Genomic DNA, 24,834 nt, shown 5'->3' on the forward strand with positions numbered 1-24,834 from the left:
GTGTAGGTAGACGCTGTCCCTAAGCGCAGGTCCAGGGCAAGTAAAATAAAGTACTATAAGATACTACAAGCCTCTGAGGGTTAGTGTGTTACAGCGGGGTTGAGGACAGTCATAGACCAGTCGTGAAGAATTGTAAGGTTCTACCTCAATTTTTGTCAAAATTGAGTTTTTTTTACATAATCTGATCCATTAGGTGTTTATTAATGCCTGTGTGGTGTTATTTTTAAAAACGTTGACGCTCAATATCTCTGAATTACCCTAAACGGAGATCACTTATAATTATATCCTAACGGAGACCTTATAATTCTAAGCTCACGCAGTGTTTACAGGCAACCTCTTCCCTGAGCACAGCTCCAGTCAGCCTCTCATGTAAGGCAGGAGGCAGGAGAGCAGGTTGGGTGACAGCATGATGCCAATCTGCTCACTTATATCTGTTTATGCTTTTTATGTCAAATGAAATCCAATAATGCAATATAGTTGTTATATGAAGTCCACTACTCTACTCTGATGACGGAGGGTTTTATGGCCAGGGGGGGGGGGGGGGAACCAGGATACTGAACACTAGAGTTAAGCATACACTACCTTTTTATTTTATTTAACGAGCTGCCTCTCATTTGGGATTTGACAAACATGTCGGGGGTCTATGGACTAGTAAACATGACATACTGCCGTCTTTGAGAACGTCGCATATGGACACAGGACCGGTTTGTATCAATTGTGGAACGTGTAGCCAACTCGTGTGATATTCAAAGCGGTCTTCAGTCTGAAGAGCCTTCTGATCTTCATGATCAAGTACTTCTCCTGGACATCAGGTTCTCTCTTCCTGTACACATGGTGCACAGACCGCTCATCTGGTCTGGCCATGGAGAGAGAGAGAGAGAGAGTGTAACCCCCGTCCACTGTGTCTGCCAGGCTCCAGCAATGTCTACAGTACGTCACTAGATGTCCTAACGGGACGTCATTAAGGGCTGTGGAATTGAATGTTTTTACCATTTGCAAATATATTATAAATCTTTTGTTTAGATATTTTTGTACTATTCACCCTGACGAGGACGTTTCCCCAGCTGTCAATCACCTGACTCTGACAGGGTTCGCTCCCCTGTGCGACACGGACAGGAAACAGATAAATAACAACATACATTCCATACAAGGTCGTACTACATCCCACATCCCAAGGACCTTCTTTAATTTCCACAACATGGTCTTTTGAAAAATGTGCTTTTCATTTATTACAACGCAAATTGTCCCTGAAGAAATAAATATTTTGGCGTTATGTTTTTAAGTGCATTAATAAAAGTTTCCAATTTCAGTCTCTTGTGTTATGCGTCTCTGTTTTAAAGTCTCTTGCACTGTGAATGTGCTGGAATGCTCATGACAATATTTGATAATTAAAACAAAAGCAACTTTTATTGTCATTGAATTATATTTGCCAAGTTGCAACATCTTAACACTTCCACACAGATAACATGACACTACTCAACACAGATGACAGTATGACATGACACTACTTAACACTTCCACACAGATGACAGTATGACATGACACTACTCAACACTTCCACACAGATGACAGTATGACATGACACTACTCAACACTTCCACACAGATGACAGTATAACAGACGACATGTTGAGGTTGCAACGAGCCGAACCGCCTCACTTCTTTTTCTTCATGCCTTTCTTGGCCTTCTTGGCCTTCTTCCCCTCCTTGCCTTTCTTAAACGGGCCCAGCCCACGCCGGACCAGGGTCCCCCGCCACCAGGCCTGGATCTGAACAAGCAGAGGGAAGTTAGACCAGGACTGGATCTGAACAAACAGAGGACAGGAAGTTAGACCAGGACTGGATCTGAACAAGCAGAGGACAGGAAGTTAGACCAGGACTGGATCTGAACAAACAGAGGACAGGAAGTTAGACCAGGACTGGATCTGAACAAGCAGAGGACAGGAAGTTAGACCAGGACTGGATCTGAACAAGCAGAGGACAGGAAGTTAGACCAGGACTGGATCTGAACAAACAGAGGACAGGAAGTTAGACCAGGACTGGATCTGAACAAGCAGAGGACAGGAAGTTAGACCAGGACTGGATCTGAACAAGCAGAGGACAGGAAGTTAGACCAGGCCTGGATCTGAACAAGCAGAGGACAGGAAGGTAAACAGGACTGGATCTGAACAAGCAGAGGACAGGAAGGTAAACAGGACTGGATCTGAATAAGCAGAGGACGGTAAAGGTAAACAGGAACAGGGTGAGCAGAACCTCACTCTGGGGTAGAGGAACACTGCAACAGCTATTGAGCCATAAGCTCTACACAATGAATTCAACAGGGTTCCCACGGGTCCTTGAAATCCTTGAAAGTTTGTGAATTTGAGAAAAAGAAATCAAGGTCTTCAAAAGTTTTTGAAAATAGACATGGGTCATTGAAAGTGCTTGAATTCCCCCCCCCCCCCCCCCCCCTCTCTCTCTCTCTCTCTCTCTCTCTCTCTCTCTCTCTCTCTCTCTCTTTTTAATTGTTGTCTTTGAGCAGATAATGCCTATTATATCAATTCTCATCTAGATCTGTCTCAAACTGTGCCGTGTTGTTGGGTCCTTGAATTTGAGGGAATTGAGTCTTGAAAGTCCTTGAAATGTGCTTGAATTTGATGTTTCAGAAGGTGTGGGAACCCTGATTCAAGTAACCTTATAGGAAGGATTCAAATGTGGCACGGTAAACACCTTTCTTAAAAGAATAAAGATTCTAAAGACCCCCCAAAAAACATTGATGGAGAACACCAAACACTGCAGTGTAATACATTGTAGTACTTGCTGGAGGTTGGGAGGTTTGCCTGCTGGTGTAAAGATAAAGGATGTGTCGTGTTGTGTCGTGTGATTACCTTGGCTGCTGCGTCCCTCTCCAGCTGTTCCCTCTCCAGCTGTCTGCAGCGGTTCTCTTTCTCCAGCCTGTACTCTATGACCACCTGCTCACACTCTCTGTACTGGAGCGGTGGAGTTGTCAATACATTTAAATGTTAGAGAATTAGAGAATTTAACAGACGCTTTGAATCCAAAGCGATTTACAATTACGAATTACAGGGACATTCCCCCCTGGAGTAACTGAGGGCTAAGTGTCTTACTCAAGAGCACACTAGTGGTGGTGTTGTTTTCAGGCGGAATTTGAACTCACAACCTTCCGAGTTGTCCACCAGTCCAACTCACTATCCACTAGACCACCACTACCCCCATAATGTTAAATAGTCAGAGTAGTAATGTTTCTATTTGAGACCATGTTAAACATGCGTGCTGTGCTAACCTTCTTGGCCAGCTCCTGTACTAACCTTCTTGGCCAGCTCCTGTACTAACCTTCTTGGCCAGCTCCTGTAGGTGGGAGAGGTTGTTGGTCTTGTTGTTCTTCATGCTGTTCAGCTCCTGCTGCTTGCCCTCAATGTCTCTCTCGTAGCGCTCCATCCACACCTCCAGCTTCTCCTCCAGACTCTGAGGGCCACACACGATAATAAGATGGTTATCATAATTTTTCAAATCTTTATTAATAAGTAATGACAGAAAAAGTAAATGACATTTCAGGCTAGCTTCCGTATTTACGAGAGCGAAAATAACATTTCTGTAGATGATTCGCAATCGCAATGCATGCCGGAAGGGAGTCCCATGGCTCCGAATGGAACGTGGGTCCAGATTTTCTCCAAATGGAGCCATGGCAAGCCCTAGCCCTACCCCTCCATGTAAAATGAATTGGGACGCCACTACCCCTACACGTGAACGCCCAAAACGGAGCCGAAGGGGTGAAAACGGGTTTGAGCCCCACGTTGGGCGAAGGTTTTTTCTCCAAGTAAACGTGACTCTGTAAACTGCCATCAACATTCCATCCCCCAAAAACCAAATGGTGGAAGGTGTCTGGTCCTTCAGTTCAGTCGTTCCAGTCAAATGCACAGAATAGTGCTGTTAATGCATGGCCCGGAATGGAAGCCTTGCAGTCTCGTCATGTACAATCTACAATTCTCTAATGAACAACAATGCTTTGAAGCCCTTTGATAATTTTCTAGCGGTGCTGTGGCTTAGCTGGTGAAAGCACCTATCTTATAAACAGGAGACTCTGGGTTTTGGACCACAGCAGCGCCTCTGCTTGCCTATTTCATGATGGATGCCTGGTTTGTTCTCTTGCACTTGCCCTTGTTAATACCAGTGACGATCAATTCAATGCCTTACCTTTGAGGTACGCTGACAATGTAAACAGACCATGGCTTCAACTCAACATTCACACTGCAGGCTATTTCTTTACACTGCATACATTTTTACCAAAGAGTAAGGCTTAAAATGCATGAAGTACAATCATTTTCTACACTATAAATTCAGTAATCAAAAGGAAGTAGGAATAATCTGTCACGGCGCATTTTCTCATAATGGAGAGATTAACCCAAAAGCTGTGCTCCAGGTGAGGCTCGAACTCACAACCTCGGCATTGCTCTGCTGCATACTGTTGTATAAGTACCGCGCGCTAACCGATTGCGCCACAGGAGCCTCTGCATCTTAGACTCCTAATCCTTGGTGTCACGGAAGCTCTGAAGATGAGCAAGTGGCCCGGCTAGCTCAGTCGGTAGAGCATGAGACTCTTGCCACTCAAAAGGGCACTTAAGAGAGACGTTTTTCAACCGTTGGGGGAGCTCTGAAGATGAGCAAGTGGCCCGGCTAGCTCAGTCGGTAGAGAATGAGACTCTTAATCTCAGGGTCGTGGGTTCGAGCCCCACGTTGGGCGAAGGTTTTCTCCAAGTAAACGTGACTCTGTAAACTGCCATCAACATTCCATCCCCCAAAAACCAATAGGCGAGATGCACGATCTCCACTACTTCCTGAAAGGCACCTTGTATGAACATATCCTGTCTCACTCTATCCTGTCTCACTCTAAATGCATGAAGTACAATCATTTTCTACAATATAAGTTCAGTAATCAGAAAGGAAGTAGGAATAATCTGTCACGGCGCATTTTCTCATAATGGAGAGATTAACCCAAAAGCTGTGCTCCAGGTGAGGCTCGAACTCACAACCTCGGCATTGCTCTGCTGCATACTGTTGTATAAGTACCGCGCGCTAACCGATTGCGCCACAGGAGCCTCTGCATCTTAGACTCCTAATTCTTGGTGTCACGGAAGCTCTGAAGATGAGCAAGTGGCCCGGCTAGCTCAGTCGGTAGAGCATGAGACTCTTGCCACTCAAAAGGACACTTAAGAGAGACGTTTTTCAAGCGTGGGGGGAGCTCTGATGATGAGCAAGTGGCCCGGCTAGCTCAGTCGGTAGAGCATGAGACTCTTAATCTCAGGGTCGTGGGTTCGAGCCCCACGTTGGGCGAAGGTTTTCTCCAAGTAAACGTGACTCTGTAAACTGCCATCAACATTCCATCCCCCAAAAACCAATAGGCTAGATGCACGATCTCCACTACTTCCTGAAAGGCACCTTGTATGAACATATCCTGTCTCACTCTAAATGCATGAAGTACAATCATTTTCTACAATATAAATTCAGTAATCAGAAAGGAAGTAGGAATAATCTGTCACGGCGCATTTTCTCATAATGGAGAGATTAACCCAAAAGCTGTGCTCCAGGTGAGCCTCGAACTCACAACCTCGGCATTGCTCTGCTGCATACTGTTGTATAAGTACCGCGCGCTAACCGATTGCGCCGCAGGAGCCTCTGCATCTTAGACTCCTAATCCTTGGTGTCACGGAAGCTCTGAAGATGAGCAAGTGGCCCGGCTAGCTCAGTCGGTAGAGCATGAGACTCTTGCCACTCAAAAGGGCACTTAAGAGAGACGTTTTTCAAGGGTGGGGGGAGCTCTGAAGATGAGCAAGTGGCCCGGCTAGCTCAGTCGGTAGAGCATGAGACTCTTAATCTCAGGGTCGTGGGTTCGAGCCCCACGTTGGGCGAAGGTTTTCTCCAAGTAAACATGACTCTGTAAACTGCCATCAACATTCCATCCCCCAAAAACCAATAGGCTTGATGCACGATCTCCACTACTTCCTGAAAGGCACCTTGTATGAACATATCCTGTCTCACTCTATCCTGTCTCACTCTAAATGCATGAAGTACAATCATTTTCTACAATATAAGTTCAGTAATCAGAAAGGAAGTAGGAATAATCTGTCACGGCGCATTTTCTCATAATGGAGAGATTAACCCAAAAGCTGTGCTCCAGGTGAGGCTCGAACTCACAACCTCGGCATTGCTCTGCTGCATACTGTTGTATAAGTACCGAGCGCTAACCGATTGTGCCACAGGAGCCTCTGCATCTTAGACTCCTAATCCTTGGTGTTACGGAAGCTCTGAAGATGAGCAAGTGGCCCGGCTAGCTCAGTCGGTAGAGCATGAGACTCTTGCCACTCAAAAGGGCACTTAAGAGAGGCGTTTTTCAACCTTGGGGGAGCTCTGAAGATGAGCAAGTGGCCCGGCTAGCTCAGTCGGTAGAGCATGAGACTCTTAATCTCAGGGTCGTGGGTTCGAGCCCTAGTGGGCGAAGGTTTTCTCCAAGTAAACGTGACTCTGTAAACTGCCATCAACATTCCATCCCCCAAAAACCAATAGGCTAGATGCACGATCTCCACTACTTCCTGAAAGGCACCTTGTATGAACATATCCTATCTCACTCTATCCTGTCTCACTCTAAATGCATGAAGTACAATCATTTTCTACAATATAAATTCAGTAATCAGAAAGGAAGTAGGAATAATCTGTCACGGCGCATTTTCTCATAATGGAGAGATTAACCCAAAAACTGTGCTCCAGGTGAGGCTCGAACTCACAACCTCGGCATTGCACTGCTGCATACTGTTGTATAAGTACCGCGCGCTAACCGATTGCGCCACAGGAGCCTCTGCATCTTAGACTCCTAATCCTTGGTGTCACGGAAGCTCTGAAGATGAGCAAGTGGCCCGGCAAGCTCAGTCGGTAGAGCATGAGACTCTTAATCTCAGGGTCGTGGGTTCGAGCCCCACGTTGGGCGAAGGTTTTCTCCAAGTAAACGTGACTCTGTAAACTGCCATCAACATTCCATCCCCCAAAAACCAATAGGCTAGATGCACGATCTCCACTACTTCCTGAAAGGCACCTTGTATGAACATATCCTGTCTCACTCTAAATGCATGAAGTACAATCATTTTCTACAATATAAATTTAGTAATCAGAAAGGAAGTAGGAATAATCTGTCACGGGGCATTTTCTCAGAATGGAGAGATTAACCCAAAAGCTGTGCTCCAGGTGAGGCTCGAACTCACAACCTCGGCATTGCTCTGCTGCATACTGTTGTATAAGTACCGCGCGCTAACCGATTGCGCCACAGGAGCCTCTGCATCTTAGACTCCTAATCCTTGGTGTCACGGAAGCTCTGAAGATGAGCAAGTGGCCCGGCTAGCTCAGTCGGTAGAGCATGAGACTCTTGCCACTCAAAAGGGCACTTAAGAGAGACGTTTTTCAAGGGTGGGGGGAGCTCCAAAGACGAGCAAGTGGCCCGGCTAGCTCAGTCGGTAGAGCATGAGACTCTTAATCTCAGGGTCGTGGGTTCGAGCCCCACGTTGGGCGAAGGTTTTCTCCAAGTAAACATGACTCTGTAAACTGCCATCAACATTCCATCCCCCAAAAACCAATAGGCTAGATGCACGATCTCCACTACTTCCTGAAAGGCACCTTGTATGAACATATCCTGTCTCACTCTAAATGCATGAAGTACAATCATTTTCTACAATATAAATTCAGTAATCAGAAAGGAAGTAGGAATAATCTGTCACGGCGCATTTTCTCATAATGGAGAGATTAACCCAAAAGCTGTGCTCCAGGTGAGGCAAGAACTCACAACCTCGGCATTGCTCTGCTGCATACTGTTGTATAAGTACCGCGCGCTAACCGATTGCGCCACAGGAGCCTCTGCATCTTAGACTCCTAATCCTTGGTGTCACGGAAGCTCTGAAGATGAGCAAGTGGCCCGGCTAGCTCAGTCGGTAGAGCATGAGACTCTTGCCACTCAAAAGGACACTTAAGAGAGACGTTTTTCAAGCGTGGGGGGAGCTCTGATGATGAGCAAGTGGCCCGGCTAGCTCAGTCGGTAGAGCATGAGACTCTTAATCTCAGGGTCGTGGGTTCGAGCCCCACGTTGGGCGAAGGTTTTCTCCAAGTAAACATGACTCTGTAAACTGCCATCAACATTCCATCCCCCAAAAACCAATAGGCTTGATGCACGATCTCCACTACTTCCTGAAAGGCACCTTGTATGAACATATCCTGTCTCACTCTAAATGCATGAAGTACAATCATTTTCTACAATATAACTTCAGTAATCAGAAAGGAAGTAGGAATAATCTGTCACGGGGCATTTTCTCAGAATGGAGAGATTAACCCAAAAGCTGTGCTCCAGGAAAGGCTCGAACTCACAACCTCGGCATTGCTCTGCTGCATACTGTTGTATAAGTACCGCGCGCAAACCGATTGCGCCACAGGAGCCTCTGCATCTTAGACTCCTAATCCTTGGTGTCACGGAAGCTCTGAAGATGAGCAAGTGGCCCGGCTAGCTCAGTCGGTAGAGCATGAGACTCTTGCCACTCAAAAGGGCACTTAAGAGGGACGTTTTTCAAGGGTGGGGGGAGCTCTGAAGATGAGCAAGTGGCCCGGCTAGCTCAGTCGGTAGAGCATGAGACTCTTAATCTCAGGGTCGTGGGTTCGAGCCCCACGTTGGGCGAAGGTTTTCTCCAAGTAAACATGACTCTGTAAACTGCCATCAACATTCCATCCCCCAAAAACCAATAGGCTAGATGCACGATCTCCACTACTTCCTGAAAGGCACCTTGTATGAACATATCCTGTCTCACTCTAAATGCATGAAGTACAATCATTTTCTACAATATAAATTCAGTAATCAGAAAGGAAGTAGGAATAATCTGTCACGGCGCATTTTCTCATAATGGAGAGATTAACCCAAAAGCTGTGCTCCAGGTGAGCCTCGAACTCACAACCTCGGCATTGCTCTGCTGCATACTGTTGTATAAGTACCGCGCTAACCGATTGCGCCACAGGAGCCTCTGCATCTTAGACTCCTAATCCTTGGTGTCACGGAAGCTCTGAAGATGAGCAAGTGGCCCGGCTAGCTCAGTCGGTAGAGCATGAGACGCTTGCCACTCAAAAGGACACTTAAGAGACGTTTTTCAAGCGTGGGGGGAGCTCTGATGGTGAGCAAGTGGCCCGGCTAGCTCAGTCGGTAGAGCATGAGACTCTTAATCTCAGGGTTCGAGCCCCACGTTGGGCGAAGGTTTTCTCCAAGTAAACGTGACTCTGTAAACTGCCATCAACATTCCATCCCCCAAAAACCAATAGGCTAGATGCACGATCTCCACTACTTCCTGAAAGGCACCTTGTATGAACATATCCTGTCTCACTCTATCCTGTCTCACTCTAAATGCATGAAGTACAATCATTTTCTACAATATAAGTTCAGTAATCAGAAAGGAAGTAGGAATAATCTGTCACGGCGCATTTTCTCATAATGGAGAGATTAACCCAAAAGCTGTGCTCCAGGTGAGGCTCGAACTCACAACCTCGGCATTGCTCTGCTGCATACTGTTGTATAAGTACCGCGCGCTAACCGATTGCGCCACAGGAGCCTCTGCATCTTAGACTCCTAATCCTTGGTGTCACGGAAGCTCTGAAGATGAGCAAGTGGCCCGGCTAGCTCAGTCGGTAGAGCATGAGACTCTTGCCACTCAAAAGGGCACTTAAGAGAGACGTTTTTCAAGGGTGGGGGGAGCTCCGAAGATGAGCAAGTGGCCCGGCTAGCTCAGTCGGTAGAGCATGAGACTCTTAATCTCAGGGTCGTGGGTTCGAGCCCCACGTTGGGCGAAGGTTTTCTCCAAGTAAACATGACTCTGTAAACTGCCATCAACATTCCATCCCCCAAAAACCAATAGGCTTGATGCACGATCTCCACTACTTCCTGAAAGGCACCTTGTATGAACATATCCTGTCTCACTCTATCCTGTCTCACTCTAAATGCATGAAGTACAATCATTTTCTACAATATAAGTTCAGTAATCAGAAAGGAAGTAGGAATAATCTGTCACGGCGCATTTTCTCATAATGGAGAGATTAACCCAAAAGCTGTGCTCCAGGTGAGGCTCGAACTCACAACCTCGGCATTGCTCTGCTGCATACTGTTGTATAAGTACCGAGCGCTAACCGATTGTGCCACAGGAGCCTCTGCATCTTAGACTCCTAATCCTTGGTGTTACGGAAGCTCTGAAGATGAGCAAGTGGCCCGGCTAGCTCAGTCGGTAGAGCATGAGACTCTTGCCACTCAAAAGGGCACTTAAGAGAGGCGTTTTTCAACCTTGGGGGAGCTCTGAAGATGAGCAAGTGGCCCGGCTAGCTCAGTCGGTAGAGCATGAGACTCTTAATCTCAGGGTCGTGGGTTCGAGCCCTAGTGGGCGAAGGTTTTCTCCAAGTAAACGTGACTCTGTAAACTGCCATCAACATTCCATCCCCCAAAAACCAATAGGCTAGATGCACGATCTCCACTACTTCCTGAAAGGCACCTTGTATGAACATATCCTATCTCACTCTATCCTGTCTCACTCTAAATGCATGAAGTACAATCATTTTCTACAATATAAATTCAGTAATCAGAAAGGAAGTAGGAATAATCTGTCACGGCGCATTTTCTCATAATGGAGAGATTAACCCAAAAACTGTGCTCCAGGTGAGGCTCGAACTCACAACCTCGGCATTGCACTGCTGCATACTGTTGTATAAGTACCGCGCGCTAACCGATTGCGCCACAGGAGCCTCTGCATCTTAGACTCCTAATCCTTGGTGTCACGGAAGCTCTGAAGATGAGCAAGTGGCCCGGCAAGCTCAGTCGGTAGAGCATGAGACTCTTAATCTCAGGGTCGTGGGTTCGAGCCCCACGTTGGGCGAAGGTTTTCTCCAAGTAAACGTGACTCTGTAAACTGCCATCAACATTCCATCCCCCAAAAACCAATAGGCTAGATGCACGATCTCCACTACTTCCTGAAAGGCACCTTGTATGAACATATCCTGTCTCACTCTAAATGCATGAAGTACAATCATTTTCTACAATATAAATTTAGTAATCAGAAAGGAAGTAGGAATAATCTGTCACGGGGCATTTTCTCAGAATGGAGAGATTAACCCAAAAGCTGTGCTCCAGGTGAGGCTCGAACTCACAACCTCGGCATTGCTCTGCTGCATACTGTTGTATAAGTACCGCGCGCTAACCGATTGCGCCACAGGAGCCTCTGCATCTTAGACTCCTAATCCTTGGTGTCACGGAAGCTCTGAAGATGAGCAAGTGGCCCGGCTAGCTCAGTCGGTAGAGCATGAGACTCTTGCCACTCAAAAGGGCACTTAAGAAAGACGTTTTTCAAGCGTGGGGGGAGCTCTGAAGATGAGCAAGTGGCCCGGCTAGCTCAGTCGGTAGAGCATGAGACTCTTAATCTCAGGATCGTGGGTTCGAGCCCCACGTTGGGCGAAGGTTTTCTCCAAGTAAACATGACTCTGTAAACTGCCATCAACATTCCATCCCCCAAAAACCAATAGGCTAGATGCACGATCTCCACTACTTCCTGAAAGGCACCTTGTATGAACATATCCTGTCTCACTCTAAATGCATGAAGTACAATCATTTTCTACAATATAAATTTAGTAATCAGAAAGGAAGTAGGAATAATCTGTCACGGGGCATTTTCTCAGAATGGAGAGATTAACCCAAAAGCTGTGCTCCAGGAAAGGCTCGAACTCACAACCTCGGCATTGCTCTGCTGCATACTGTTGTATAAGTACCGCGCGCAAACCGATTGCGCCACAGGAGCCTCTGCATCTTAGACTCCTAATCCTTGGTGTCACGGAAGCTCTGAAGATGAGCAAGTGGCCCGGCTAGCTCAGTCGGTAGAGCATGAGACTCTTGCCACTCAAAAGGGCACTTAAGAGGGACGTTTTTCAAGGGTGGGGGGAGCTCTGAAGATGAGCAAGTGGCCCGGCTAGCTCAGTCGGTAGAGCATGAGACTCTTAATCTCAGGGTCGTGGGTTCGAGCCCCACGTTGGGCGAAGGTTTTCTCCAAGTAAACATGACTCTGTAAACTGCCATCAACATTCCATCCCCCAAAAACCAATAGGCTAGATGCACGATCTCCACTACTTCCTGAAAGGCACCTTGTATGAACATATCCTGTCTCACTCTATCCTGTCTCACTCTAAATGCATGAAGTACAATCATTTTCTACAATATAAGTTCAGTAATCAGAAAGGAAGTAGGAATAATCTGTCACGGCGCATTTTCTCATAATGGAGAGATTAACCCAAAAGCTGTGCTCCAGGTGAGGCTCGAACTCACAACCTCGGCATTGCTCTGCTGCATACTGTTGTATAAGTACCGCGCGCTAACCGATTGCGCCACAGGAGCCTCTGCATCTTAGACTCCTAATCCTTGGTGTCACGGAAGCTCTGAAGATGAGCAAGTGGCCCGGCTAGCTCAGTCGGTAGAGCATGAGACGCTTGCCACTCAAAAGGACACTTAAGAGAGACGTTTTTCAAGTGTGGGGGGACCTCTGATGATGAGCAAGTGGCCCGGCTAGCTCAGTCGGTAGAGCATGAGACTCTTAATCTCAGGGTCGTGGGTTCGAGCCCCACGTTGGGCGAAGGTTTTCTCCAAGTAAACGTGACTCTGTAAACTGCCATCAACATTCCATCCCCCAAAAACCAATAGGCTAGATGCACGATCTCCACTACTTCCTGAAAGGCACCTTGTATGAACATATCCTGTCTCACTCTAAATGCATGAAGTACAATCATTTTCTACAATATAAATTCAGTAATCAGAAAGGAAGTAGGAATAATCTGTCACGGCGCATTTTCTCATAATGGAGAGATTAACCCAAAAGCTGTGCTCCAGGTGAGGCTCGAACTCACAACCTCGGCATTGCTCTGCTGCATACTGTTGTATAAGTACCGCGCGCTAACCGATTGCGCCACAGGAGCCTCTGCATCTTAGACTCCTAATCCTTGGTGTCACGGAAGCTCTGAAGATGAGCAAGTGGCCCGGCTAGCTCAGTCGGTAGAGCATGAGACTCTTGCCACTCAAAAGGGCACTTAAGAGAGACGTTTTTCAAGGGTGGGGGGAGCTCCAAAGACGAGCAAGTGGCCCGGCTAGCTCAGTCGGTAGAGCATGAGACTCTTAATCTCAGGGTCGTGGGTTCGAGCCCCACGTTGGGCGAAGGTTTTCTCCAAGTAAACATGACTCTGTAAACTGCCATCAACATTCCATCCCCCAAAAACCAATAGGCTAGATGCACGATCTCCACTACTTCCTGAAAGGCACCTTGTATGAACATATCCTGTCTCACTCTAAATGCATGAAGTACAATCATTTTCTACAATATAAATTCAGTAATCAGAAAGGAAGTAGGAATAATCTGTCACGGCGCATTTTCTCATAATGGAGAGATTAACCCAAAAGCTGTGCTCCAGGTGAGGCAAGAACTCACAACCTCGGCATTGCTCTGCTGCATACTGTTGTATAAGTACCGCGCGCTAACCGATTGCGCCACAGGAGCCTCTGCATCTTAGACTCCTAATCCTTGGTGTCACGGAAGCTCTGAAGATGAGCAAGTGGCCCGGCTAGCTCAGTCGGTAGAGCATGAGACTCTTGCCACTCAAAAGGACACTTAAGAGAGACGTTTTTCAAGCGTGGGGGGAGCTCTGATGATGAGCAAGTGGCCCGGCTAGCTCAGTCGGTAGAGCATGAGACTCTTAATCTCAGGGTCGTGGGTTCGAGCCCCACGTTGGGCGAAGGTTTTCTCCAAGTAAACATGACTCTGTAAACTGCCATCAACATTCCATCCCCCAAAAACCAATAGGCTTGATGCACGATCTCCACTACTTCCTGAAAGGCACCTTGTATGAACATATCCTGTCTCACTCTAAATGCATGAAGTACAATCATTTTCTACAATATAACTTCAGTAATCAGAAAGGAAGTAGGAATAATCTGTCACGGGGCATTTTCTCAGAATGGAGAGATTAACCCAAAAGCTGTGCTCCAGGAAAGGCTCGAACTCACAACCTCGGCATTGCTCTGCTGCATACTGTTGTATAAGTACCGCGCGCAAACCGATTGCGCCACAGGAGCCTCTGCATCTTAGACTCCTAATCCTTGGTGTCACGGAAGCTCTGAAGATGAGCAAGTGGCCCGGCTAGCTCAGTCGGTAGAGCATGAGACTCTTGCCACTCAAAAGGGCACTTAAGAGGGACGTTTTTCAAGGGTGGGGGGAGCTCTGAAGATGAGCAAGTGGCCCGGCTAGCTCAGTCGGTAGAGCATGAGACTCTTAATCTCAGGGTCGTGGGTTCGAGCCCCACGTTGGGCGAAGGTTTTCTCCAAGTAAACATGACTCTGTAAACTGCCATCAACATTCCATCCCCCAAAAACCAATAGGCTAGATGCACGATCTCCACTACTTCCTGAAAGGCACCTTGTATGAACATATCCTGTCTCACTCTAAATGCATGAAGTACAATCATTTTCTACAATATAAATTCAGTAATCAGAAAGGAAGTAGGAATAATCTGTCACGGCGCATTTTCTCATAATGGAGAGATTAACCCAAAAGCTGTGCTCCAGGTGAGCCTCGAACTCACAACCTCGGCATTGCTCTGCTGCATACTGTTGTATAAGTACCGCGCTAACCGATTGCGCCACAGGAGCCTCTGCATCTTAGACTCCTAATCCTTGGTGTCACGGAAGCTCTGAAGATGAGCAAGTGGCCCGGCTAGCTCAGTCGGTAGAGCATGAGACGCTTGCCACTCAAAAGGACACTTAAGAGAGACGTTTTTCAAGCGTGGGGGGAGCTCTGATGGTGAGCAAGTGGCCCGGCTAGCTCAGTCGGTAGAGCATGAGACTCTTAATCTCAGGGTTCGAGCCCCACGTTGGGCGAAGGTTTTCTCCAAGTAAACGTGACTCTGTAAACTGCCATCAACATTCCATCCCCCAAAAACCAATAGGCTAGATGCACGATCTCCACTACTTCCTGAAAGGCACCTTGTATGAACATATCCTGTCTCACTCTATCCTGTCTCACTCTAAATGCATGAAGTACAATCATTTTCTACAATATAAGTTCAGTAATCAGAAAGGAAGTAGGAATAATCTGTCACGGCGCATTTTCTCATAATGGAGAGATTAACCCAAAAGCTGTGCTCCAGGTGAGGCTCGAACTCACAACCTCGGCATTGCTCTGCTGCATACTGTTGTATAAGTACCGCGCGCTAACCGATTGCGCCACAGGAGCCTCTGCATCTTAGACTCCTAATCCTTGGTGTCACGGAAGCTCTGAAGATGAGCAAGTGGCCCGGCTAGCTCAGTCGGTAGAGCATGAGACTCTTGCCACTCAAAAGGGCACTTAAGAGAGACGTTTTTCAAGGGTGGGGGGAGCTCCGAAGATGAGCAAGTGGCCCGGCTAGCTCAGTCGGTAGAGCATGAGACTCTTAATCTCATGGTCGTGGGTTCGAGCCCCACGTTGGGCGAAGGTTTTCTCCAAGTAAACATGACTCTGTAAACTGCCATCAACATTCCATCCCCCAAAAACCAATAGGCTAGATGCACGATCTCCACTACTTCCTGAAAGGCACCTTGTATGAACATATCCTGTCTCACTCTAAATGCATGAAGTACAATCATTTTCTACAATATAACTTCAGTAATCAGAAAGGAAGTAGGAATAATCTGTCACGGCGCATTTTCTCATAATGGAGAGATTAACCCAAAAGGTGTGCTCCAGGTGAGGCTCGAACTCACAACCTCGGCATTGCTCTGCTGCATACTGTTGTATAAGTACCGCGCGCTAACCGATTGCGCCACAGGAGCCTCTGCATCTTAGACTCCTAATCCTTGGTGTCACGGAAGCTCTGAAGATGAGCAAGTGGCCCGGCTAGCTCAGTCGGTAGAGCATGAGACGCTTGCCACTCAAAAGGACACTTAAGAGAGACGTTTTTCAAGCGTGGGGGGAGCTCTGATGATGAGCAAGTGGCCCGGCTAGCTCAGTCGGTAGAGCATGAGACTCTTAATCTCAGGGTCGTGGGTTCGAGCCCCACGTTGGGCGAAGGTTTTCTCCAAGTAAACGTGACTCTGTAAACTGCCATCAACATTCCATCCCCCAAAAACCAATAGGCTAGATGCACGATGTCCACTACTTCCTGAAAGGCACCTTGTATGAACATATCTTGTCTCACTCTAAATGCATGAAGTACAATCATTTTCTACAATATAAATTCAGTAATCAGAAAGGAAGTAGGAATAATCTGTCACGGCGCATTTTCTCATAATGGAGAGATTAACCCAAAAGCTGTGCTCCAGGTGAGGCTCGAACTCACAACCTCGGCATTGCTCTGCTGCATACTGTTGTATAAGTACCGCGCGCTAACCGATTGCGCCACAGGAGCCTCTGCATCTTAGACTCCTAATCCTTGGTGTCACGGAAGCTCTGAAGATGAGCAAGTGGCCCGGCTAGCTCAGTCGGTAGAGCATGAGACGCTTGCCACTCAAAAGGACACTTAAGAGAGACGTTTTTCAAGCGTGGGGGGAGCTCTGATGGTGAGCAAGTGGCCCGGCTAGCTCAGTCGGTAGAGCATGAGACTCTTAATCTCAGGGTTCGAGCCCCACGTTGGGCGAAGGTTTTCTCCAAGTAAACGTGACTCTGTAAACTGCCATCAACATTCCATCCCCCAAAAACCAATAGGCTAGATGCACGATCTCCACTACTTCCTGAAAGGCACCTTGTATGAACATATCCTGTCTCACTCTATCCTGTCTCACTCTAAATGCATGAAGTACAATCATTTTCTACAATATAAGTTCAGTAATCAGAAAGGAAGTAGGAATAATCTGTCACGGCGCATTTTCTCATAATGGAGAGATTAACCCAAAAGCTGTGCTCCAGGTGAGGCTCGAACTCACAACCTCGGCATTGCTCTGCTGCATACTGTTGTATAAGTACCGCGCGCTAACCGATTGCGCCACAGGAGCCTCTGCATCTTAGACTCCTAATCCTTGGTGTCACGGAAGCTCTGAAGATGAGCAAGTGGCCCGGCTAGCTCAGTCGGTAGAGCATGAGACTCTTGCCACTCAAAAGGGCACTTAAGAGAGACGTTTTTCAAGGGTGGGGGGAGCTCCGAAGATGAGCAAGTGGCCCGGCTAGCTCAGTCGGTAGAGCATGAGACTCTTAATCTCATGGTCGTGGGTTCGAGCCCCACGTTGGGCGAAGGTTTTCTCCAAGTAAACATGACTCTGTAAACTGCCATCAACATTCCATCCCCCAAAAACCAATAGGCTAGATGCACGATCTCCACTACTTCCTGAAAGGCACCTTGTATGAACATATCCTGTCTCACTCTAAATGCATGAAGTACAATCATTTTCTACAATATAAGTTCAGTAATCAGAAAGGAAGTAGGAATAATCTGTCACGGCGCATTTTCTCATAATGGAGAGATTAACCCAAAAGGTGTGCTCCAGGTGAGGCTCGAACTCACAACCTCGGCATTGCTCTGCTGCATACTGTTGTATAAGTACCGCGCGCTAACCGATTGCGCCACAGGAGCCTCTGCATCTTAGACTCCTAATCCTTGGTGTCACGGAAGCTCTGAAGATGAGCAAGTGGCCCGGCTAGCTCAGTCGGTAGAGCATGAGACGCTTGCCACTCAAAAGGACACTTAAGAGAGACGTTTTTCAAGCGTGGGGGGAGCTCTGATGATGAGCAAGTGGCCCGGCTAGCTCAGTCGGTAGAGCATGAGACTCTTAATCTCAGGGTCGTGGGTTCGAGCCCCACGTTGGGCGAAGGTTTTCTCCAAGTAAACGTGACTCTGTAAACTGCCATCAACATTCCATCCCCCAAAAACCAATAGGCTAGATGCACGATCTCCACTACTTCCTGAAAGGCACCTTGTATGAACATATCTTGTCTCACTCTAAATGCATGAAGTACAATCATTTTCTACAATATAAATTCAGTAATCAGAAAGGAAGTAGGAATAATCTGTCACGGCGCATTTTCTCATAATGGAGAGATTAACCCAAAAGCTGTGCTCCAGGTGAGGCTCGAACTCACAACCTCGGCATTGCTCTGCTGCATACTGTTGTATAAGTACCGCGCGCTAACCGATTGCGCCACAGGAGCCTCTGCATCTTAGACTCCTAATCCTTGGTGTCACGGAAGCTCTGAAGATGAGCAAGTGGCCCGGCTAGCTCAGTCGGTAGAGCATGAGACGCTTGCCACTCAAAAGGACACTTAAGAGAGACGTTTTTCAAGCGTGGGGGGAGCTCTGATGGTGAGCAAGTGGCCCGGCTAGCTCAGTCGGTAGAGCATGAGACTCTTAATCTCAGGGTTCGAGCCCCACGTTGGGCGAAGGTTTTCTCCAAGTAAACGTGACTCTGTAAACTGCCATCAACATTCCATCCCCCAAAAACCAATAGGCTAGATGCACGATCTCCACTACTTCCTGAAAGGCACCTTGTATGAACATATCCTGTCTCACTCTATCCTGTCTCACTCTAAATGCATGAAGTACAATCATTTTCTACAATATAAGTTCAGTAATCAGAAAGGAAGTAGGAATAATCTGTCACGGCGCATTTTCTCATAATGGAGAGATTAACCCAAAAGCTGTGCTCCAGGTGAGGCTCGAACTCACAACCTCGGCATTGCTCTGCTGCATACTGTTGTATAAGTACCGCGCGCTAACCGATTGCGCCACAGGAGCCTCTGCATCTTAGACTCCTAATCCTTGGTGTCACGGAAGCTCTGAAGATGAGCAAGTGGCCCGGCTAGCTCAGTCGGTAGAGCATGAGACTCTTGCCACTCAAAAGGGCACTTAAGAGAGACGTTTTTCAAGGGTGGGGGGAGCTCCGAAGATGAGCAAGTGGCCCGGCTAGCTCAGTCGGTAGAGCATGAGACTCTTAATCTCATGGTCGTGGGTTCGAGCCCCACGTTGGGCGAAGGTTTTCTCCAAGTAAACATGACTCTGTAAACTGCCATCAACATTCCATCCCCCAAAAACCAATAGGCTAGATGCACGATCTCCACTACTTCCTGAAAGGCACCTTGTATGAACATATCCTGTCTCACTCTAAATGCATGAAGTACAATCATTTTCTACAATATAACTTCAGTAATCAGAAAGGAAGTAGGAATAATCTGTCACGGCGCATTTTCTCATAATGGAGAGATTAACCCAAAAGGTGTGCTCCAGGTGAGGCTCGAACTCACAACCTCGGCATTGCTCTGCTGCATACTGTTGTATAAGTACCGCGCGCTAACCGATTGCGCCACAGGAGCCTCTGCATCTTAGACTCCTAATCCTTGGTGTCACGGAAGCTCTGAAGATGAGCAAGTGGCCCGGCTAGCTCAGTCGGTAGAGCATGAGACGCTTGCCACTCAAAAGGACACTTAAGAGAGACGTTTTTCAAGCGTGGGGGGAGCTCTGATGATGAGCAAGTGGCCCGGCTAGCTCAGTCGGTAGAGCATGAGACTCTTAATCTCAGGGTCGTGGGTTCGAGCCCCACGTTGGGCGAAGGTTTTCTCCAAGTAAACGTGACTCTGTAAACTGCCATCAACATTCCATCCCCCAAAAACCAATAGGCTAGATGCACGATCTCCACTACTTCCTGAAAGGCACCTTGTATGAACATATCTTGTCTCACTCTAAATGCATGAAGTACAATCATTTTCTACAATATAAATTCAGTAATCAGAAAGGAAGTAGGAATAATCTGTCACGGCGCATTTTCTCATAATGGAGAGATTAACCCAAAAGCTGTGCTCCAGGTGAGGCTCGAACTCACAACCTCGGCATTGCTCTGCTGCATACTGTTGTATAAGTACCGCGCGCTAACCGATTGCGCCACAGGAGCCTCTGCATCTTAGACTCCTAATCCTTGGTGTCACGGAAGCTCTGAAGATGAGCAAGTGGCCCGGCTAGCTCAGTCGGTAGAGCATGAGACGCTTGCCACTCAAAAGGACACTTAAGAGAGACGTTTTTCAAGCGTGGGGGGAGCTCTGATGGTGAGCAAGTGGCCCGGCTAGCTCAGTCGGTAGAGCATGAGACTCTTAATCTCAGGGTTCGAGCCCCACGTTGGGCGAAGGTTTTCTCCAAGTAAACGTGACTCTGTAAACTGCCATCAACATTCCATCCCCCAAAAACCAATAGGCTAGATGCACGATCTCCACTACTTCCTGAAAGGCACCTTGTATGAACATATCCTGTCTCACTCTATCCTGTCTCACTCTAAATGCATGAAGTACAATCATTTTCTACAATATAAGTTCAGTAATCAGAAAGGAAGTAGGAATAATCTGTCACGGCGCATTTTCTCATAATGGAGAGATTAACCCAAAAGCTGTGCTCCAGGTGAGGCTCGAACTCACAACCTCGGCATTGCTCTGCTGCATACTGTTGTATAAGTACCGCGCGCTAACCGATTGCGCCACAGGAGCCTCTGCATCTTAGACTCCTAATCCTTGGTGTCACGGAAGCTCTGAAGATGAGCAAGTGGCCCGGCTAGCTCAGTCGGTAGAGCATGAGACTCTTGCCACTCAAAAGGGCACTTAAGAGAGACGTTTTTCAAGGGTGGGGGGAGCTCCGAAGATGAGCAAGTGGCCCGGCTAGCTCAGTCGGTAGAGCATGAGACTCTTAATCTCAGGGTCGTGGGTTCGAGCCCCACGTTGGGCGAAGGTTTTCTCCAAGTAAACATGACTCTGTAAACTGCCATCAACATTCCATCCCCCAAAAACCAATAGGCTAGATGCACGATCTCCACTACTTCCTGAAAGGCACCTTGTATGAACATATCCTGTCTCACTCTAAATGCATGAAGTACAATCATTTTCTACAATATAAATTCAGTAATCAGAAAGGAAGTAGGAATAATCTGTCACGGCGCATTTTCTCATAATGGAGAGATTAACCCAAAAGCTGTGCTCCAGGTGAGGCTCGAACTCACAACCTCGGCATTGCTCTGCTGCATACTGTTGTATAAGTACCGCGCGCTAACCGATTGCGCCACAGGAGCCTCTGCATCTTAGACTCCTAATCCTTGGTGTCACGGAAGCTCTGAAGATGAGCAAGTGGCCCGGCTAGCTCAGTCGGTAGAGCATGAGACTCTTGCCACTCAAAAGGACACTTAAGAGAGACGTTTTTCAAGCGTGGGGGGAGCTCTGATGATGAGCAAGTGGCCCGGCTAGCTCAGTCGGTAGAGCATGAGACTCTTAATCTCAGGGTCGTGGGTTCGAGCCCCACGTTGGGCGAAGGTTTTCTCCAAGTAAACATGACTCTGTAAACTGCCATCAACATTCCATCCCCCAAAAACCAATAGGCTAGATGCACGATCTCCACTACTTCCTGAAAGGCACCTTGTATGAACATATCCTGTCTCACTCTAAATGCATGAAGTACAATCATTTTCTACAATATAACTTCAGTAATCAGAAAGGAAGTAGGAATAATCTGTCACGGCGCATTTTCTCATAATGGAGAGATTAACCCAAAAGGTGTGCTCCAGGTGAGGCTCGAACTCACAACCTCGGCATTGCTCTGCTGCATACTGTTGTATAAGTACCGCGCGCTAACCGATTGCGCCACAGGAGCCTCTGCATCTTAGACTCCTAATCCTTGGTGTCACGGAAGCTCTGAAGATGAGCAAGTGGCCCGGCTAGCTCAGTCGGTAGAGCATGAGACGTGCCACAGGAGCCTCTGCATCTTAGACTCCTAATCCTTGGTGTCACGGAAGCTCTGAAGATGAGCAAGTGGCCCGGCTAGCTCAGTCGGTAGAGCATGAGACTCTTGCCACTCAAAAGGACACTTAAGAGAGACGTTTTTCAATCGTGGGGGGAGCTCTGATGATGAGCAAGTGGCCCGGCTAGCTCAGTCGGTAGAGCATGAGACTCTTAATCTCAGGGTCGTGGGTTCGAGCCCCACGTTGGGCGAAGGTTTTCTCCAAGTAAACATGACTCTGTAAACTGCCATCAACATTCCATCCCCCAAAAACCAATAGGCTTGATGCACGATCTCCACTACTTCCTGAAAGGCACCTTGTATGAACATATCCTGTCTCACTCTAAATGCATGAAGTACAATCATTTTCTACAATATAACTTCAGTAATCAGAAAGGAAGTAGGAATAATCTGTCACGGCGCATTTTCTCATAATGGAGAGATTAACCCAAAAGCTGTGCTCCAGGTGAGGCTCGAACTCACAACCTCGGCATTGCTCTGCTGCATACTGTTGTATAAGTACCGCGCGCTAACCGATTGCGCCACAGGAGCCTCTGCATCTTAGACTCCTAATCCTTGGTGTCACGGAAGCTCTGAAGATGAGCAAGTGGCCCAGCTAGCTCAGTCGGTAGAGCATGAGACTCTTGCCACTCAAAAGGACACTTAAGAGAGACGTTTTTCAAGCGTGGGGGGAGCTCTGATGATGAGCAAGTGGCCCGGCTAGCTCAGTCGGTAGAGTATGAGACTCTTAATCTCAGGGTCGTGGGTTCGAGCCCCACGTTGGGTGAAGGTTTTCTCCAAGTAAACATGACTCTGTAAACTGCCATCAACATTCCATCCCCCAAAAACCAATAGGCTTGATGCACGATCTCCACTACTTCCTGAAAGGCACCTTGTATGAACATATCCTGTCTCACTCTAAATGCATGAAGTACAATCATTTTCTACAATATAACTTCAGTAATCAGAAAGGAAGTAGGAATAATCTGTCACGGCGCATTTTCTCATAATGGAGAGATTAACCCAAAAGCTGTGCTCCAGGTGAGGCTCGAACTCACAACCTCGGCATTGCTCTGCTGCATACTGTTGTATAAGTACCGCGCGCTAACCGATTGCGCCACAGGAGCCTCTGCATCTTAGACTCCTAATCCTTGGTGTCACGGAAGCTCTGAAGATGAGCAAGTGGCCCGGCTAGCTCAGTCGGTAGAGCATGAGACGCTTGCCACTCAAAAGGACACTTAAGAGAGACGTTTTTCAAGCGTGGGGGGAGCTCTGATGATGAGCAAGTGGCCCGGCTAGCTCAGTCGGTAGAGCATGAGACTCTTAATCTCAGGGTCGTGGGTTCGAGCCCCACGTTGGGCGAAGGTTTTCTCCAAGTAAACGTGACTCTGTAAACTGCCATCAACATTCCATCCCCCAAAAACCAATAGGCTAGATGCACGATCTCCACTACTTCCTGAAAGGCACCTTGTATGAACATATCCTGTCTCACTCTAAATGCATGAAGTACAATCATTTTCTACAATATAAATTCAGTAATCAGAAAGGAAGTAGGAATAATCTGTCACGGCGCATTTTCTCATAATGGAGAGATTAACCCAAAAGCTGTGCTCCAGGTGAGGCTCGAACTCACAACCTCGGCATTGCTCTGCTGCATACTGTTGTATAAGTACCGCGCGCTAACCGATTGCGCAACAGGAGCCTCTGCATCTTAGACTCCTAATCCTTGGTGTCACGGAAGCTCTGAAGATGAGCAAGTGGCCCGGCTAGCTCAGTCGGTAGAGCATGAGACTCTTGCCACTCAAAAGGGCACTTAAGAGAGACGTTTTTCAAGGGTGGGGGGAGCTCTGAAGATGAGCAAGTGGCCCGGCTAGCTCAGTCGGTAGAGCATGAGACTCTTAATCTCAGGGTCGTGGGTTCGAGCCCCACGTTGGGCGAAGGTTTTCTCCAAGTAAACATGACTCTGTAAACTGCCATCAACATTCCATCCCCCAAAAACCAATAGGCTAGATGCACGATCTCCACTACTTCCTGAAAGGCACCTTGTATGAACATATCCTGTCTCACTCTAAATGCATGAAGTACAATCATTTTCTACAATATAAATTCAGTAATCAGAAAGGAAGTAGGAATAATCTGTCACGGCGCATTTTCTCATAATGGAGAGATTAACCCAAAAGCTGTGCTCCAGGTGAGGCTCGAACTCACAACCTCGGCATTGCTCTGCTGCATACTGTTGTATAAGTACCGCGCGCTAACCGATTGCGCCACAGGAGCCTCTGCATCTTAGACTCCTAATCCTTGGTGTCACGGAAGCTCTGAAGATGAGCAAGTGGCCCGGCTAGCTCAGTCGGTAGAGCATGAGACTCTTGCCACTCAAAAGGACACTTAAGAGAGACGTTTTTCAAGCGTGGGGGGAGCTCTGATGATGAGCAAGTGGCCCGGCTAGCTCAGTCGGTAGAGCATGAGACTCTTAATCTCAGGGTCGTGGGTTCGAGCCCCACGTTGGGCGAAGGTTTTCTCCAAGTAAACATGACTCTGTAAACTGCCATCAACATTCCATCCCCCAAAAACCAATAGGCTAGATGCACGATCTCCACTACTTCCTGAAAGGCACCTTGTATGAACATATCCTGTCTCACTCTAAATGCATGAAGTACAATCATTTTCTACAATATAAATTCAGTAATCAGAAAGGAAGTAGGAATAATCTGTCACGGCGCATTTTCTCATAATGGAGAGATTAACCCAAAAGCTGTGCTCCAGGTGAGGCTCGAACTCACAACCTCGGCATTGCTCTGCTGCATACTGTTGTATAAGTACCGCGCGCTAACCGATTGCGCCACAGGAGCCTCTGCATCTTAGACTCCTAATCCTTGGTGTCACGGAAGCTCTGAAGATGAGCAAGTGGCCCGGCTAGTTCAGTCGGTAGAGCATGAGACTCTTGCCACTCAAAAGGACACTTAAGAGAGACGTTTTTCAAGCGTGGGGGGAGCTCTGATGATGAGCAAGTGGCCCGGCTAGCTCAGTCGGTAGAGCATGA

The 24,834-nt window shown here is 47.5% G+C and overlaps 1 protein-coding gene across 1 annotated transcript in view; it reads right to left on the reverse strand.

Moving 5' to 3' along the window:
* Window positions 1-1,524: 1,524 nt before the first annotated feature.
* drc9 (dynein regulatory complex subunit 9) overlaps window positions 1,525-24,834 on the reverse strand; it is a gene marked incomplete at its 5' end in the record, with an annotated part of 62,183 nt that continues 38,873 nt past the window's right edge. The window contains 3 exons of the mRNA XM_080547482.1: window positions 1,525-1,768; window positions 2,867-2,968; window positions 3,333-3,464. Of these exons, the coding sequence (XP_080403608.1) occupies window positions 1,655-1,768; window positions 2,867-2,968; window positions 3,333-3,464 (348 nt within the window). The 3' untranslated portion in view covers window positions 1,525-1,654. The remainder of the gene's footprint in view (window positions 1,769-2,866; window positions 2,969-3,332; window positions 3,465-24,834) is intronic.

Source organism: Nansenia antarctica, assembly GCF_963989245.1.
Source record: "Nansenia antarctica genome assembly, chromosome: 17".
Lineage (NCBI taxonomy): Eukaryota > Metazoa > Chordata > Actinopteri > Argentiniformes > Microstomatidae > Nansenia > Nansenia antarctica.